General features: G+C 36.1%; 1 protein-coding gene across 3 annotated transcripts in view; it reads right to left on the reverse strand.

The window, feature by feature from the left end:
• plppr1 (phospholipid phosphatase related 1) overlaps positions 1-17,201 on the reverse strand; it is a 201,463-nt gene that overhangs the window by 48,920 nt on the left and 135,342 nt on the right. For all 3 annotated transcript variants that reach the window (XM_067395709.1, XM_067395710.1, XM_067395708.1), the window contains one exon: positions 3,110-3,206. In XM_067395709.1, the coding sequence (XP_067251810.1) occupies positions 3,110-3,169 (60 nt within the window). In that variant the 5' untranslated portion in view covers positions 3,170-3,206. The remainder of the gene's footprint in view (positions 1-3,109; positions 3,207-17,201) is intronic.

Raw genomic sequence — 17,201 nt, forward strand, 5'->3', positions numbered from 1 at the left:
AAAGTTATATACATGAAAATTATTATATACAGTGGCTTCTATGGAGCAACTTCCATTTTTCTGAGTGACATTCAGCGAAACATGCTTTATTCGCAAATGTTTAATGTGATATTCCAAATTTGCAACTTTGGATGGAAACAGACAGTGTATCAAAAAAAGAGATTTCAGTATTGATATGTAACAAAATATTGATATTTTCGACAACATTACACTGTTCTACTTAGATTTTACTTATTCTTTTTTATTTCTGCTATTCCTCTGTGCAGGTTGAGGGCAAAGAAGGTGCCAGTGGCCACCCCCTGCAGCAGAGCAGCCTTATTTAAGAAGAAAGACAGAACAGGAGCTGAGCTGAAACAACCTCCTCCCATGAAAACATCATTGGTAAATCTCCTTGGAGGGACTTTCTATGAACCAGCTGCACAGCCCACCAGTTGGATTGATGCAGAAATTAATAAGTACAGAGCTGAAACACCCATTTCCCTCAATAGCTTTCCACTCAAGTGGTGGAAAGAGAATTCTAGGCTGTACCCACTGTTCTCCAGTCTAGCAAAGGCATACCTCTCCACACCAACCACCTCTGTTTTTCTTCATCAGCAGGGGACATTGTGAATGTGCAGAGAAAATGTGGATATGTTGATATGTTTAAAAAAAAAAAAAAAAAAAATCCAAGCTAGGCAAAGGCACATGCAAAGCCTTTGTTTATATGAAAAGATTATTTATTTGTATTATTCGTATATTTATTTGCTTTAGGATTTTTTTTATTTCAATTTAGTTTTGTTATATGACATAAAAGATATTTCAATTTCACAAAGAAATGTGCAGCATTTTGTCTGAGAAATAATACAATGTTTTTGTTTATAATTTTTCTTTAAAAAAAAATCTGTTAAAAAAAATCATGAGAAAATCACATTGTGAAACAAGTATCACTTTGCAGTGTGAGTTGAGTGAATCGCTCCATCCCTAATTTTTACATGTGTGTGGTTTAAGTTTTTTTTTAATTTAGGGGCAACAGAAGAAAAGTAGTTCCCTAGACTAACTGAGAAAATGCACATTGTTTCAAAGTAGCTTTAAAGAAAAACATGATGTTTATAAATTTCTCAATATATATACACATTTCTTCATGCCCTGAAATTGCATTTAGCAGATTAGAGCTGGGCGATCATTTTTGCAATGATGCAAGCAATCAAACAACTGAGATATGCTATTTATATTATGGCATACCATTCAGGAAATTATTTTATTTATTTACAATATGAAGTTTGAGTATATGGAATGTGACGAGAGTGTGAATATATGGAATGAAACTCTGAATAGATAGATTGAAACTTGAATATATAGAATGAGGAATGAGAGTGTAGATATAGGGAATGAAACTCTGAATATATGGAACGAAAGTTTGGCAGTACTTAATGAATAATGTATAGCTAGTTATATCCTTGTTATCAGTGCAATAACCTTCTGAATTCCATGACTTAAAAAAAATTAAAAAAAATAAAATAAATCGCATTCCCTGAAATTTTCCAATACTTTGTTGAAAATGTTTTTGCAACAGCTGGTCAAACACCAAAAAACACAGACAGTTTTGAGTCTACGTCCTGTCATTTTGAGGATCATATTTCCATTATGAGTGCTTATGAGTAAACATGTTCAGCAAAATGTTGTTGAAAACTTTATGCATCATTCTCAAAGGAATCTCATAAGAATCTCTAAGGGAGATGTTGGCTGAAATAGCACTCCAGGTAGAAACTGATATGCGTTGCATGGTATGAGTGCACATTCTGCATCAACTGTAGATGGGTGGATGGGGGGGGGGCATATGTGGGTGGTCCCTGAGGTGGAAGGCATATTTCTTTCTGTATGAATGTTTGCTTGATAAGCAAGAAATTCCTAGCCTGTGAGGTTCCCTGCATTCAGTCTACCGTGATGAAATAGTAAATGAATTTCTTCATCAGTAGGACAGTATTGAATACAGATACTAGTATTTTGCCTGTACATGCATCCAGGGTAATAAGCTCATCATTACTTAAGACTGTTCAATGTGTACGGAACAATCACAGATGAAAAACACAAGATGGCACTTTGATAACGTCAGATTTCATTCAATACAAGTTATTCAATTTATTCAGACTTTACTTTTAAATATTCTCAGGATTCATTCCGTATATTCCACATTTTATCCCATATATTCAGACTTCATTCCATAAACTCAAACATCATATTATAAATATAATTATTTCCTTTTAAATATTTTCAAGTTTAATTCCTTATATTTACAATCTAATTCCATATATTCAGAGTTCCATTTCATATATTCAGACTTTATAGACTCCTTATATTCAGAGTTATATAGATATACATCCTAATTTATATACAGAGATGTGTGATAGATTTGCTATATAGCATATATAGTTGTTATGTGAATATACAGCATGTACTCAGGTAAGTAAAATGTACAGTATATACAGTGCACTGTTGACGTTCACTGTCAGTGGAGAAAGAAGTATCTTTTGGACAAGCTTTCAATATTTCCTGAGCCAGCCAAGCAGCTGTCATTGAGATGAATGTGAATGTGTATAGGCAGCTCTCTCCAGGTATTATAAACTGTTCAGTACTCCCTGGGTAACCTAAGGCATCATGATCAAAGATCCAATGGAGATAGTTCATTGCTCAACCCTAGCAGAGCTTGAAAGTAGATCTTTGACCACTACAACTCCACCACATGCTTTATGACCCCATACTAGAACATAATTATTCTGTAGTACAAAGCTGGATGTCCTAAATACAGTATCAGCAGCACACAGCTCTGGATATCTGGCATCCAATGTTCTCAGGTTCAGGCAAATGGCACAGCGGTTCCTCTTACAAACCCAACAGTGCTGTCTGAGAGATATGCACAAGCGCTTTGAAGTGCCGACACAGAGTTTCCAGTGATTAAACTGGATTTGACAGAAATTTTAATTAAATACCCAGCCAGTTTCAGAAAGAAAGGGCGTCTTAAAGTTGTATAAGAAAGTAAGGAACAGCACAATAACCAGGGAATAGAATATAATAGCAAATGGGAAAAAAAATGTAGTTAAAAAGTAGTGTTTTGGCTGTAAAAGAAACTTACCTCTACAAATATGAAGCATGGTATGATAGAGTAACTACGGTGTGTATTATCTGAAGCCATTTTGCATCGATTCAGTCAAAGTTCCACAGCTGGCAATCTAAAGGAGAAGGAAGTAAAAACTGTAAAATGGTGCATTTATTTGGAATAAATTACATGCTTAAATATATTCAAATAGAAAACAGTTATTTTAAATGGTAAGAATATTCCTGAGAAATCCTTGAAAATGCTAATTATCTTCTGGGTTTTATGGCTGTAAAACAGCACAGCTCTACTGCATTAATTACTTAAATTTTGGTATTCTGACCAAAAGTGTGCGAGTGTGAGGTCATAAACTGCTAATATTCCACTGCAATTGAGTTCAGCTAATTGTCTTAAAATGATTTGTGGATCACAACAAATGCCCCAAGGACTTGAAAAGAGCAGCCAGAAAGACTTCATCAGGCCCTTGCAGGGCATTCAGTCAGTGGAAATGCAACAGAACAAAGATGGAACGACAGAGAAAAGGCTGTGCAGCAAACTGTGCAGTATTCTCAGTAGAGCAACACAAGGTCAAACACAAACTCACTTCTTCTGCTTTTCTTTTTTTCTTTATCATTCATACATACACACAAAAAACAGAAAGAAACATTTTTACACAGAAGATTCATTATGCAAATGTTGTTGTCTCCTAGGGCGGCAATTAAAGCAGAAGTGTGTATTATTTTGTGTCAAAATATTTTCTCCTATCCTAGCTTAATTTGCAGTTAACAACTCAGTAAGACATATTAAGTTGATTCTCAGAAAAGTATAAACACTGGCTTTGTGGCTCTATCTAAACATTGCCCTGGGGTCCATTCTTCAAACCTCGCTTAATACATCTGATGATTAGACAGATGCCAGATCTTCTAATCATGATAACTCATCGCTGGCTAATTTGGTTCATCTCGATACTCGAAACCATGATCAGCAGCGATTGCCTGGCAGCAAGACAGCAACGTACTGACATTATATTAAAATTTCTGGACCTTTATAAGGAAACAGCAAGCGACCAAAACAACAAAAGTTATAGATAAAAAAAATTGTGTATGGTTTGCTACATGATTCCCAATTATTTACATCATTTCACCATTTCTATTATTTGTACAGGCTTTACATTTTTAGTTCAATGTTGTAAGTAGCAATTCATTTAATATTACCTGTAGAGCAGATTTGTTATGTGACAGCATTGATTAAAGTCTCTTATGGGTCAAAACATATTTCTAATGGGACAGCAGACGGCACTTTTTTTTTTTTTTTAACCAAGTTATCAGCATTTCCTGTGCTGCATCAAGCCACTACCATAAGCCTGCTCCCGAGCAGGTTTGAGACTACGGACCTGTTGCTATGACAGAAACTCTGGGATGAGCTTCAAAGAACCTAACAATCCTGGATCGTGTCTAATCGCCAACAGTAAAATCCAGATAACTAAGTAATCCATGTACGAAGAACGTATTTTTTCTGTAGAAAGACAAACATAAATAGTGATGAAAGCCAATGTCAAAGATGTGTATTTACGGAGTAATCCACTATTTTGTAGAGGGGGTTCAAGATGATCATTTTCACCTGAGATTTGGAGCCAAATTACAGGGGTGTAAAAAATGACTTTAGAAAGATGGCAGCATCATTATTTAATTTTTACACAGATTAGAAGGTCTATTAGTAAAGTGTAAGATTTACTCAGTTTTCACTCAGTAGCTGCTACTACATTTCACAAATAACTACAAAGAAACAACAAATAACATCTACAATTTTGAAGTAGAGAGACTGAAACAGCATTTTCTTGTAAAATGTATTCCAAAAATCTTTGTTTTCATTTACAAATTCGAAAAATCTTTTTTCTTACAGCACACATCCCAGTCACTGTGATCGGCAACCTATGGATACCACCGTTTACCCATCCATCCACACAGAAAAAAGCTTTTCCAAGTCCTGAATTTTCTCCAACCCATACTGGTCACTCACGGGACAAACAACTAACCAATATTCCTGGAAATTAATGTGCTCTTGTCATGAAGACATTCTCCATCTGCTGTTCTTGGAAGAACTGAAGCCCTTGCCACTTTAGCGAGTGTTGAAATGCTGCATCAGTGCAATACTAAACATCCTTTCTTTTGGGCCCAGACAATGTTTCATGATACTATTACTTCCAGCAAACTGACATTGCTGTAGGTCCAACACTTCAGTCAGTGTGAGGGTCTTGACATCACTTGCCATGTGTCTTGTTTGCTTCAAATCTATAGCAGATCTGAAATAGTTCATTTCCCTCCTTCCTGCTAGTGTTGCTTATTCACAGTGTGTCCCTTGACGCACATCGTCAAACTGTTAACAGCTTTCAGAGCACCTGAGAACTCTTTCCTAAAAAAGGCAAAACTAGGAACAAGAGTGGTAAAATTAATTTTGGTAATATAAACAACGGAACAACCCACATATCCAGTTAAATAAACAAATATAGCTCATCTTCTAACAATATTTTTTACATAGCTATTCATTCAAATGAACTTTTAAATGAATAATTTTCTCCCTTCTGATTTCTGTGGTGAAAAAACAGTATTTTGTTATGTTACACTTGTGATATCTGCAGTGAAAGCACAGATTTGTCACTTCTTAAAGAAAATACTAATTACCAATATACTGATCCTCTTTCTGCATATAATCCTACACAACAGCAGGTATAGAAATGAGAAATGCACTATTGTTAAACAAAAAATAATGGACATTACTTTGTAGGAAACTAATATATCCTCTCTTTTACATACGTAACCATACTAAAAGTGTCACCTGATGATGGGACAGTCTCAAGTCAATTTGTAAGCATTTTATAAATTAGTTGCAATTTTGTAAATCGTGCAATTTTCTCACAAAGATTTTACCTACAACTCAAACATTTTCATACAAGTCAGATTGTATGAAGTAACTGAAATTGCACAATTTACACATGCACCATACTTGAGAATATGATGTGGTTGGAAACTCTAAAATTCTTTGAAACAATCAGATTATGACCTCTGAGTGTGCTTTGAGTTCAGTTGCTTGGTCCAAACCAGAGTTTGATTGCTCCCCCTCTCTCCCCCCCGTTTCAGTTTCTTTGTTATCAACATTATGAAGTACATTAAATATTACATAATGTCAGGGTTTCCCAGACTGGGGTTTGTGAAAGAACTGCAAGGTGTTCATGAGTTGAATTATTAATTCAAGCTATTAATTAATTAAAACCATAAAGAAAAAAAAAATACAAACTAATAAAAGACAATCAAAATGACCTGAATTTGTACATTTTAATGTGTTTGAAAGACAAAAGCATTCCAAAGACTCACTGAGTGATAATTCAAATAATAATTAATGTGTTCATCTGGAGCTGATTAGATATGCATGCAATACTGAGGAAATATTTCTTAAAAGTGAAAAGACTTTGTCCAGTGATCAAATGCTGTGTGGGTCCCAGTTTTCAGTGTTAGTCACATGACTACTGGCTTGTCTGTGTGTGCATTTCTATAAAACTGGAAGACCTTCTGAATGGATATAAGCAGTAGGCTTTTAAAGAAGGGAACATTTAAAAGATAAAAGAAGTAGAAGGGAGAATCAATGAATGAGAATAACGTAATCAAGTAATCAATAAAAAAAAGTAACTGTAGTCTGATTACAAGTATTTTAAAAATGTAATATAATCTAATTACAAGTACCGATTTTTACATGTAATCCAAAGCATCAGCACATGACGGCACTTGCATCCATCTGCTGTGAATGTACTGCCAGTGTTCTTAAGAATGCGGGAGTCCAGCAGAAATAAGACAGACATTCTCTGCTTGCAGTGCGTCAGTCGCGCTTGGCAAGAAAGTGAGTGAGACAAATCGTATGTTATCAATAGTGCTTTACTTCCGCGATTTTGTACAATTGCGTAAAATCAGCAGTGAACCGTACCCGAGTTCACATGAAACGCAACCCAGACCACCCTTTTTATGTGGACTCAGGCACGGTTTGCAGGTACAGAAAACAGCGTTCACATCATCCAAACAAACCGAACTCTGACGTCAATCGAACCTGGGTACGCAATAAAAGTTCTAGTGTGAAAGCACCCTTAGACACCAAAATGATATCCATTTAGCCAGCAAAACTGATGTAATTTAAAGGGTCATGAAAAACAAAATCTTTTTTTTTTTTTTTTTTTGAGATATTAACTGATGAAGACAGATGTTAAAACCTCTAAATCTGTCTAAATCTTGTTTCATTTTGTCGTTGGTGGAATAGAGCTGTTCTTTAATGTAGGTTATGTCTGTTTCTGTCAGAGCAGCAGCACACGAAACAATGTTGTGTTAACATGCTACTTCGCAAAACCCCGTCATTGTCACTGAGATGATTTTCTTTAGCCTTAGAATGTGCAGAATTATGAGGTTGACAACGTTTCCTTTTGCTAATGACAAGCTACTACAGGTTCATCCATTTCATCATATTCCTCCATCTCATTTAGTTAAAAATCTCTTTAAACAGGAAAAAAAACTTGACTGAACAGCTGAACAATTGAATTGAATGCTCATACACGCCGTCATTCATCTTGAATAATTCGATTCGCGTCTTCTGCTGGTCACAACTTAGAGGCTTTTGCTGGCAAAGGTAAGTGTCATTTAGACTATGTGCGGAGAGCATTTGCTCAATATCATTCTCTCATTTTTGATGGAGATGGCGTTAAGCTGCTTTTACATCTAAAGTGTTCAGATGTGTACAGGCTGCACATCAATGTAAACAACAAGAGCATTCTTCATGTTTATTATTAAGGGAAAAGTTAGTTTTTACTTTTTCAAAGCTATTTCATTCTTATGGTTTAAAAAGCAAAGTTGAACCAAGGTGAGGTAAATGCGTTAATCCGGAGTGGTGACTGGCAGCAAGGACATGTCTATGTCATCAGTGTCTGAGCTTTTCTCTGCATTTATTCATGAGAATGAAACACTATTAATCCAATAACTGCTCTGTATTATGCATGAGTTCGCATTACGGCAGAAAATTCAAATGTCACACAAGATGGTACAATAACACAAAAGTGTTGTTTGCATTTTCCCTGTGATGCAGTCAAACATACCAACACATCAAAATATGACTGTAAAAATATGTAAGAACACGCAGGGCGCACATGAGAGCGGTTTCTGTGCGGAAAGCCATGATATGTTTAACAACACTCGCAGCACAGATCACCGTTTATATCTGGATCAACAACCATTTTTAGACATTTCATGACACTTTAAACTAAATAAAAATAAATAAATAAATAAATAAATAAACCTTTACCTTAAAGCTTCACAACTTTGTCCGCTCTACAACATCTGTGACATAAAATGTCAAGTTACTTCCAGGATTCGAGGTATAGCCATGGTTCCCCATGATCACCATTTCAGAGCGAGCCCTTTATTCTACAGCAAGAGCAAGACTCACTGACAGCAAGAAGAAAGTCCTACAATGCATATATTCAAACAATGTCACCCAAGTAAGCGAGTAGAATTTCCACATTTTTGACTGGTGCTTACATTAATACATTTCACAATACCTAGATTTTGAGAGTCTGTCAAAGCAGGGCCGGCTCTAGCCCTTTGGTTGCCATAGGCGAGATTGCCCTAATCCCCCCCCGTTCAAGGTGATGATGCACAATACTAAGCAAATTTATTTCATTTAACACCTTAGTGAGATGAGAAGATTTACCTCTATACTGGGTTTTCCTTTTATCTTCTTGCTTTCTCCGTTTTCGTCCCTGTGCACCGGAGGGTTTATTAGACCGCTTCATTTTCTTCATCAACTGCGCACTTGCCTAACGTAACGTAACGGCGACCCTAGAGGGCGCCCGTGCCCCCAACATATTTGTCGCCCTAGGCAACCGCCTAGTTCGCCTATAGCAATCGCCGGCCCTGTGTCAAAGAATTACCGTCTGAAATGTAAGGTAATTCAGTTAAATAAAATAAAATTGAAAACAGAATTTGTGAAGTCAACGTTTATGACTTCCTATGTTTGCGTAAATACATTTTTACATCAGTTTTGTAGGAACATAGGCTTGGATACCAAATGGATGGTGACCAACCGCTGTGTTTAGTAAAAAAAAAAAACTAAACATAAAAATACTAATAAACAATACGTCAGAGTAGCATGTCCGAATACATTTACATGCCTTTTTAATGCCAATTTTTTAACACATACATACATGTGTGTGTGTGTGTTGTGTGTTGTGTGTGTGTGTGTGTGTGTGTGTGTGTGTGTGTGTGTGTGTGGCTAAATGTTGATAGATGACGTCATATGGCAATTAGAATATTTAACATGTCACTGTTGCATTTGCATTCTGCCAAGTGTCAGCCCTTTACATTTGTTTGCTTCTCTGCTGCTACCCTTTTTGCTCTATTAAATGCAGCCAAATTCCCAATCTATATATATATTTTCTGTTTTTGTTGTCAGACAATATGAAATGGTGACTGAAACGCGGCTTGACATTAAGCCTTGTCATTCACTTGTACGAGTAAAACAGTTGCTTGTCCGAGAAAAAAAAAAAAATATATATATATTATATATATATATTTTTTTTTTTTTTTTTTTGTGGTGTAAATAAAAATAAATAAATTCTGAAGCAATATCAGAAGATTGCAGCTTTGACATTTAAATCTGCATATTTGTGATAGATTTGTGAAAACTTTGTGTGATTTATAAAATGTATGATTCATCTTTCGTTTTAAATTCTTAAATTCAATCAATACATTTAATTGGAATAAGAAACAAAGGGCTGTTAATCAAATTAAATAATTTACAAATTTACAATAAAAAAAATTTACAACTGCATTAAATAATGTTATGGGATTGTAAGAAATGCTGGGGGGAAATGATACCAGTAGGTGGTGTCCCGTCTTAAGTTCATTCCTATGGCTGATTCATTCAAGAATGAGGCAGTTGTTTATGAATGGGTCATTAAATCTTTAACTCAACCGATTCATTCAAAACGCTGAATCATTCAGTAACGAAAGCAAGGCTGAGCCTGCATCTCAATATGCATTCTAGTATGTGACATTAGTAATATTCAGTATTATTTAGGGCGGACAGTATGCACATTGGGATGCAGGGTGAGTGTTGCTACACAGTAAAATCAACAGTGTTAATCAAACAGTGTTAATCTGCATTTACTCTTAAGGAGTTAATTTAACAACAAATAGTGAAAAATACCCCCTAGTGTTGGTGAAAATAATCAGAGTTGAATTCTGCCTCGTTAAATTTACTCTGTTAAGCTCTCGCACTAAAAGGTAAGTTTTTTTAATTAACTTATTAAAACGTAAGTTTAATATTTGATGTTAACGATTGTGCTAATAATAATGCAGTTGTAGGTTTTTTTGATCTGGTAATTTGGTTTAAACTCGGAAATATCGAATAAAGTCACTAGGCCTATGTTGGAGAAATGTGCTTTTTCGTCACAATGTGGTAACGATAAAGTTTAAATTATGTCAGTAATCTTACTTAATTTGATTTTCAGCTGTAGTTGGGTGTATCCATTTAATGTGTTATATATTTTTAAAAACGTTTAATTATTGAACGTCACAATAGGTGGTAAGCTGACACATTTTATGTGTTTGGATGGTCGAAATCTTGCAGTTAGGGCTGTGGCTGGTGTTTTCAACATTTTATAATGTAAACGTAACGTGTAGCATGTAGCCAAATGTTATTGTGGATTGAAATATTTTAGCATGTCTTACGACGCTACATACAGAACATAAACATGTCAGAATATATATTATGTTATGTAAATCGTTGGAATGTTATATAAACTATATATTTGATACTGTTCAACTCCTGACAGATTAAATATGTCCAATGAAGGTAATTATAAATTTGATTTGTCAAAATGCCACCATTGTATTTTTTATTGAAGCCACGTAAGTTAGATGGCGCTGTGGGATAGCATTAACATGGCCCAACACTACGCAACGAAGAAGGCGATGGGGAAGGCGGAAAGTCTCATTTAAAAATACCTGCTTTTTTGTTTCTCGTCACTTTAACCTTCTGCAGTGATCACGGCAGCACGAACAACTATTTTATATTATTGTTATTAGACATAAACAATCAGTTGACTTCAGCAGAGCATCGGTTGATACAAGTAACGCATTTTGAAATCCATTCTTTGTAAGTGACTGTTATTGGCATGGTATAGCACATATTGCTGAACTAACGTATTTTGTTCTTTTTTGTTTTAATTAACAAGCTTCTCCTGTGCACTCAGACAAGTCCCTGTCTTCATCCTTTGACTCCACTGACTCACAGGACACACTTATTATTGAAGAAAGGTTTTCATGTAACGTTACACGAATGAGGCTCGATGATGAAGCTAAAAAAGGTGGGCAACACGTTATTACTTATGCATTTGAGGGGGAAAGAAAAAAACTGTTGAAACTAATAAATCAATTTAAAAAATCTAACATTAGTTTGATCTTTATACGATTAAACATTTAGAAAAATATGTATAAATGTTGTTTTAAGTATTTTTACATGATATTAGATATATAGATAGATATATACATTTTTTTTTATTTTTTATTTTGCAGTACATCACAACCAAGGAAGGTGAATGAGAAATATGCCAGAGTAATTGTGGTGTTCCTGTATCTCAGTGACCCCTCCTTCAAAAATAGCTTCGTAAGTATCACACATTTTCTTTTTCTTTTTTTTAATTTTTTTTTTTTTTATTTTTTTAAATGGTGTATTTTGCTCTTGGATTTTAAAACTTTTTTTTTTTCTTCTTCTGTGCTTTTGTCTTTCTAAGGAGCATTGCTATGTTGGTGAAAATGCCACCAGTTACTTGCCATGGAGAATCAAAACTATACAGAGAGGCACTGCTAAAGCACAAGCAGTATCATTTGAAGGTACAAAATGAAATGAGAATTTTATTGTCATCTTTCACGGCAGTTTTATTGCCATGGAGTTGCATTAAAGGGTTAGTTCACCTAAAACGAAAAAGGTCTGTCATTAATTACTCACCCTCATGTCGTTCTAAGACTTTTGTTGATCTTCAGATCACAAATGAAGATCTTTTTGATGACAGAATGCTGTCAGATTTCTTTCCATAGACAGTCTTTGCAACTGACACTTTGATGCTTTAAAAAGTTCATAAAGAGATTGTAAAACTAATCCATATGAATTGAGTGGTTTAGATCAAATTGTCTGATGTGAATCGGTCACTTGTTATGATGAAGTGATTTATTTTTGCTTTTTCTTGCATGTAAACATTGATCAGCGAACATAAGCAGAAGCTCAACCGAAACTGAATAATGCACAAGAACCGTGCTGGTTATGTGCTGCATAACCAGTGTTTGAGCTTCCGGATGAGGTTTGGTTTTGTGTGTTATTAAGGTTTGGTTGAGCTTCTGCTTATGTTTGCTGATCAATGTTTACATGTGAGTAAAAACCTAAATTAAATCTGTTCATCATAAGCGATCAAGTCTCTTCAGACAATTTGATCTAAACCCCAATTCATATGGATTAGTTTTCCGATGTCTTTATGAACTTTTTGAAGTGTCAAAAGTGTCAGTTGGAAAGGCAGTCTATGGAAGGAAATCTGACAGCATTTTGTGTATATCATATATTTGTGTTCCAAACAAGAACAAAAGTCTTATGGGTTTGGAACGACATGAGGGTGAGAATTTAAATGTCCCTTTAAATGTGACTAAAGATTAACTTAATATAGCATTCTTTAAGCAGTGTTGATCTTAAGATGCTTTTGTTGTTCATTGTTCATCAGGAAAAGGATTGTCTTGTCAAGGCCAGAAAAGGTGTCTACATCTCATGTAGAGAGATCTTGTCTTCTAGAAGGTTTGTTTTTATTTATTATTATTAATGGTGCTTGCCATAGGCAAAGCTCCATTCTTATTATTGCTCATACTTATTATTATAATTATTTTTCTGGACAAAAGTTTGGCGCGCTACTCCTCCCACAGTTTTTGTCCTAGACCAATGAATCAGGTGTCAAATCGACCGGCTTATTGAGGAGACCTGTGCTATGACTTTTATAAGCGATCGGGTGTACGATGTTCGTCCAGCGGGCGAAAAAGTAGCGAAAAAAATCCCATAGACTTTGCATTGCGACAAATTTTGACGAGTTATTGCTCCGAGTGAGAATTTCGTAGAAACATGTGGGTTACCACGTTTGAAGAGGCTAGCAAGCTCTGTCAGGCCATACCTCAAAACTGGGTGTAAGTTGTACCCCTGGGGCGCAAGAGCTGCCCAAAGTTGCCCCATAGACATACTATGGTGAAGCCGTGCCCATGAACCAGGAAGTACTGTGTTTTTCCTACTATGGGAAATTACATAGGGATTTTGTATTGAACATAACTCTGGATCACAATGTCTTAGAGACAAGGGGGTGGGCTCATTTTACTCAGGCAACCAATCAGTCTCTCAGGATCATTGTGAAGCTATCAAGCCACGCCCTAGCAACCATATAGAGCACCATAGCAACAAGTTCCATAGACTTCCATTGAAAAAGATCAAATGAATATCTTTGGATAGGAGTGTCATAGAAACATGAGGGTGGGCTCATTTGACTCGGGGCAGCAAACGGCCAATCACGAATCACCTTCAACACTTCATAGCCACGCCCTAGCAACCATTTAGAGCACCCTAGCAACCCAAAGCATAGAGGGGATATCTTCAAATCTGAATATCATACAGGCATGGGGGTTGGTTTATATCATTCATACTGGCAAGCAGCCTTTGATGTATCATCATTGGCAGCTGCCAAGCCACTCCCTAGCAACCAAACAGAGTACCCTAGCAACCGTTTTTCAAGATGTATATCTCTGCATCAGAACATCGTACAGACATGGGGGTTGGTTTATATTGTCAAGCAGCCTTTGGAGTATCATCATTGGCAGCTGCCAAGCCACTCCCTAGCAACCAAACAGAGTACCCTAGCAACTGTTTAGCAAGACCTATATCTCTGCATCAGAGCATCATAGAGACATGGCGGTTGGCTCTTTTGACTCATGCTAGCAATCTGGACTTCCAACATGATACACATGCTAGCAGTGAATAGCTACATGCTAATAGTGATTAGCTTAGGGTTTAAACATGACACAAACTAGTGAAAATGTGTTAGCATGATGATAGTAGCATGCTAATCATGTTAGCAAACATGCTAATCATGTTAGCATGTTGTTAACATTATGCTAACATGGTTAGCATCTTGCTAAAAACATGTTAACAGTATGCTACGGGTGTTAACATCATGGTGGCAACATGCTAATCATGTTAGCATGTTGCTAGCATTATGCTAACATGATTAGCATCTTGGTAAACACATCCTAGCAATATGCTAAGGGTGTTAGCATCATGCTACCTTCATGCTAATCAAGAGTGCCGAGTTTTGCCACTGCAAGCACCATTCACATTTTCTTCAGGAAATGTACATTCTAGTTTTTATTATTATTTTCTTGTAGTTTTCATTATTTAACATTAGTCCTCTGCAATTTGCTTGGCTTTCTCAGAGTGAAACGAGCATTGAGGAGCATCTTCAAGACATCGCTGGAAGTGCTCAGCCCTATCACCTGGCTGTTGAAACCAAGAATTCAGTTCACCAGTTCTTCATTCTTGATCAACATGTCATTCCATTCAAGTCAGTAAGACCTTCGTTCATCTTCGAAACAACAATGAAGATAGCACATTCAAGGCCCCGACAGGTAGTAATGAGACATTAAAGTAATCCATGTTACTCTATTGGTTTAACCTCAACTTTATACACGCATTCACACAACGACTGCTTTCATTTTAACAAATCACTCATGCGTCGTTGTGCTCTCATGTACTCAAGTCCGGTATTGTGTTGCTTCATAAAACTGTTAAGTTAAAGTAAGTTAACTTAACAGTCACATGGGTCACATGGGTTACTTTAATGATGTCTTTACTGCCTTTCTGGGCCTTGAAAGTGGTAGTTGTGTAGGCTGTTAATGAAGTGACAGAAGTCTCCCAGATTTCATCAAAAATATCTTCATTTGTGTTCTGAAAATGAACAAAAGCCTTACAGGTTTAGAATGACATGAGGGTGAGTTAAGGAGAGAATTTATTTTTTGGTGAACTAACATTTTAAGGCACACTTTGTTTTTGGAACCATTTATAAAACTATTCTACACAAGATGTACACTTTTATTCAGACCACAGTGTACAACAAAGATGTTGACAAAGTGGAAGTCCTTGTATTGCTGAGGTTAGAGCAAGACTGCTTAGCTAGGTGGTTCAACAGATTCTGTACTGCATATAGTGATGTATTGTCATTTCATGCAGATGTGATGTATTTTTGTGCATATACGTGTGTTTCTTGAGCCTGATAACGTTTAAATAAATATTTTAAATGTGATGTCGTTGAACTTGTTTTCTTTTCTGTTTTAAAAACACCAATAGGGTTTTAAAATTTGAGAATTTTTCACTATTACAAATGTAAATAAACTCTACATAAGTAAAATATAAACACTAATCTGAGTTAATTTTCCCCTAGTGTTAAACTCAAGTAACACTATTCAGTGTTGAGCAGTGTTAAAGTTTTACTCAAAATAGATTTAATTTAACTCTGAAAATTTAACACTATGACGAGAGTCAATTTATCACCAATTCTGAGTGGGACCAAATACACTCGGGCCGAGTGTTAAATTTGACTCTATAAGAGTTCATTTAACACTGCAAAATTTACTGTGTACCCGTTGCTACAATATGGTTCTGCTGTGATCTTTGTTTAAAACTATTCACTGCTAAAATAGAACAAAAAAAAAGGCAATGTTCCTTTTAAAATGCAAGTGACTTAAAGCGGAACTCAGTAAGATTTGCGAAGCTCCCCCTACAGTTTCCTTCAGTGAATCACACTGTTGTAAATACTCCAAGCGCAGCTCTGGACTACAATGACTACAACGTTCACCAGCGCAGTAGTTTTGCAAATACAGTACAAGAAATCTCAATGGAGGTGGGTAATTTTCAAAACTGTCTTATAAAGTCATAATATATACATTGTTTTTTAATGACTGTAAAGCATTTTGTCACTCTCGCATGAACGTAAACATGAGGCAAGATTGTGTTGGATCGGCGAAGGTCAACTTGCAAGTGCTGTTTTCTGGTGTAGACGTGCCAGAGTGGGTTAGTGCTCACCTCAAAACACACCACAAGTCAATTAACCATCGTAAGGACTCAGAAAACTATTTATGAAGGTAAAAAAAGTTACTTAGTTCTGCTTTAATATTAGATATTTGTTAACTGAACTGTTGTATGAAATCAGTGTCACGTTTTTAATCGTGATGGTAGCCGGTTTAGGAAAACAGCATTCTTGGTCGTGCAATGTTGGCGTGTCAAGTTATAAAAAAACTCCACATTTTGAATTTTTACCGCAGTATGTTTAACTGAGTTTCTTTTTCTCTTCGCTCATGTTTCCATTTCTCCTTGAGATGGTGTGCAAGCCTCAAAAGTGCGCTCATGCGGCAGTACCGGGCAGTCTCGGAAGCTAGATCGGGTTAACAAGTACAGTGGGTAAGGAAAGTATTCAGATCCCCTTAAATTTTTCACTCTTTGTTATATTGCAGCCATTTGCTAAAATCATTTAAGTTCATTTTTTTGTCCCTCATTAATGTACACACAGCACCCCATATTGACAGAGAAACACAGAATTGTTGACATTTTTGCAGATTAATTAAAAAAGAAAAACTGAAATATCATATGGTCCTAAGTATTCAGACCCTTTGCTCAGTATTTAGTAGAAGCACCCTTTTGATCTAATACAGCCATGAGTCTTTTGGGGAAAGATGCAACAAGTTTTTCACACCTGGATTTGGGGATCCTCTGCCATTCCTCTTTGCAGATCCTCTCCAGTTCTGTCAGGTTGGATGGTAAACATTGTTGGACAGCCATTTTTAGGTCTCTCCAGAGATGCTCAATTGGGTTTAAGTCAGGGCTCTGGCTGGGCCATTCAAGAACAGTCACAGAGTTGTTGTGAAGCCACTCCTTCGTTATTTTAGCTGTGTGCTTAGGGTCATTGTCTTGTTGGAAGGTAAACCTTTGGCCCAGTCTGAGGTCCTGAACACTCTGGAGAAGGTTT

This window comes from Chanodichthys erythropterus, chromosome 10 (assembly GCF_024489055.1).
Source record: "Chanodichthys erythropterus isolate Z2021 chromosome 10, ASM2448905v1, whole genome shotgun sequence".
NCBI classification, from domain to species: domain Eukaryota; kingdom Metazoa; phylum Chordata; class Actinopteri; order Cypriniformes; family Xenocyprididae; genus Chanodichthys; species Chanodichthys erythropterus.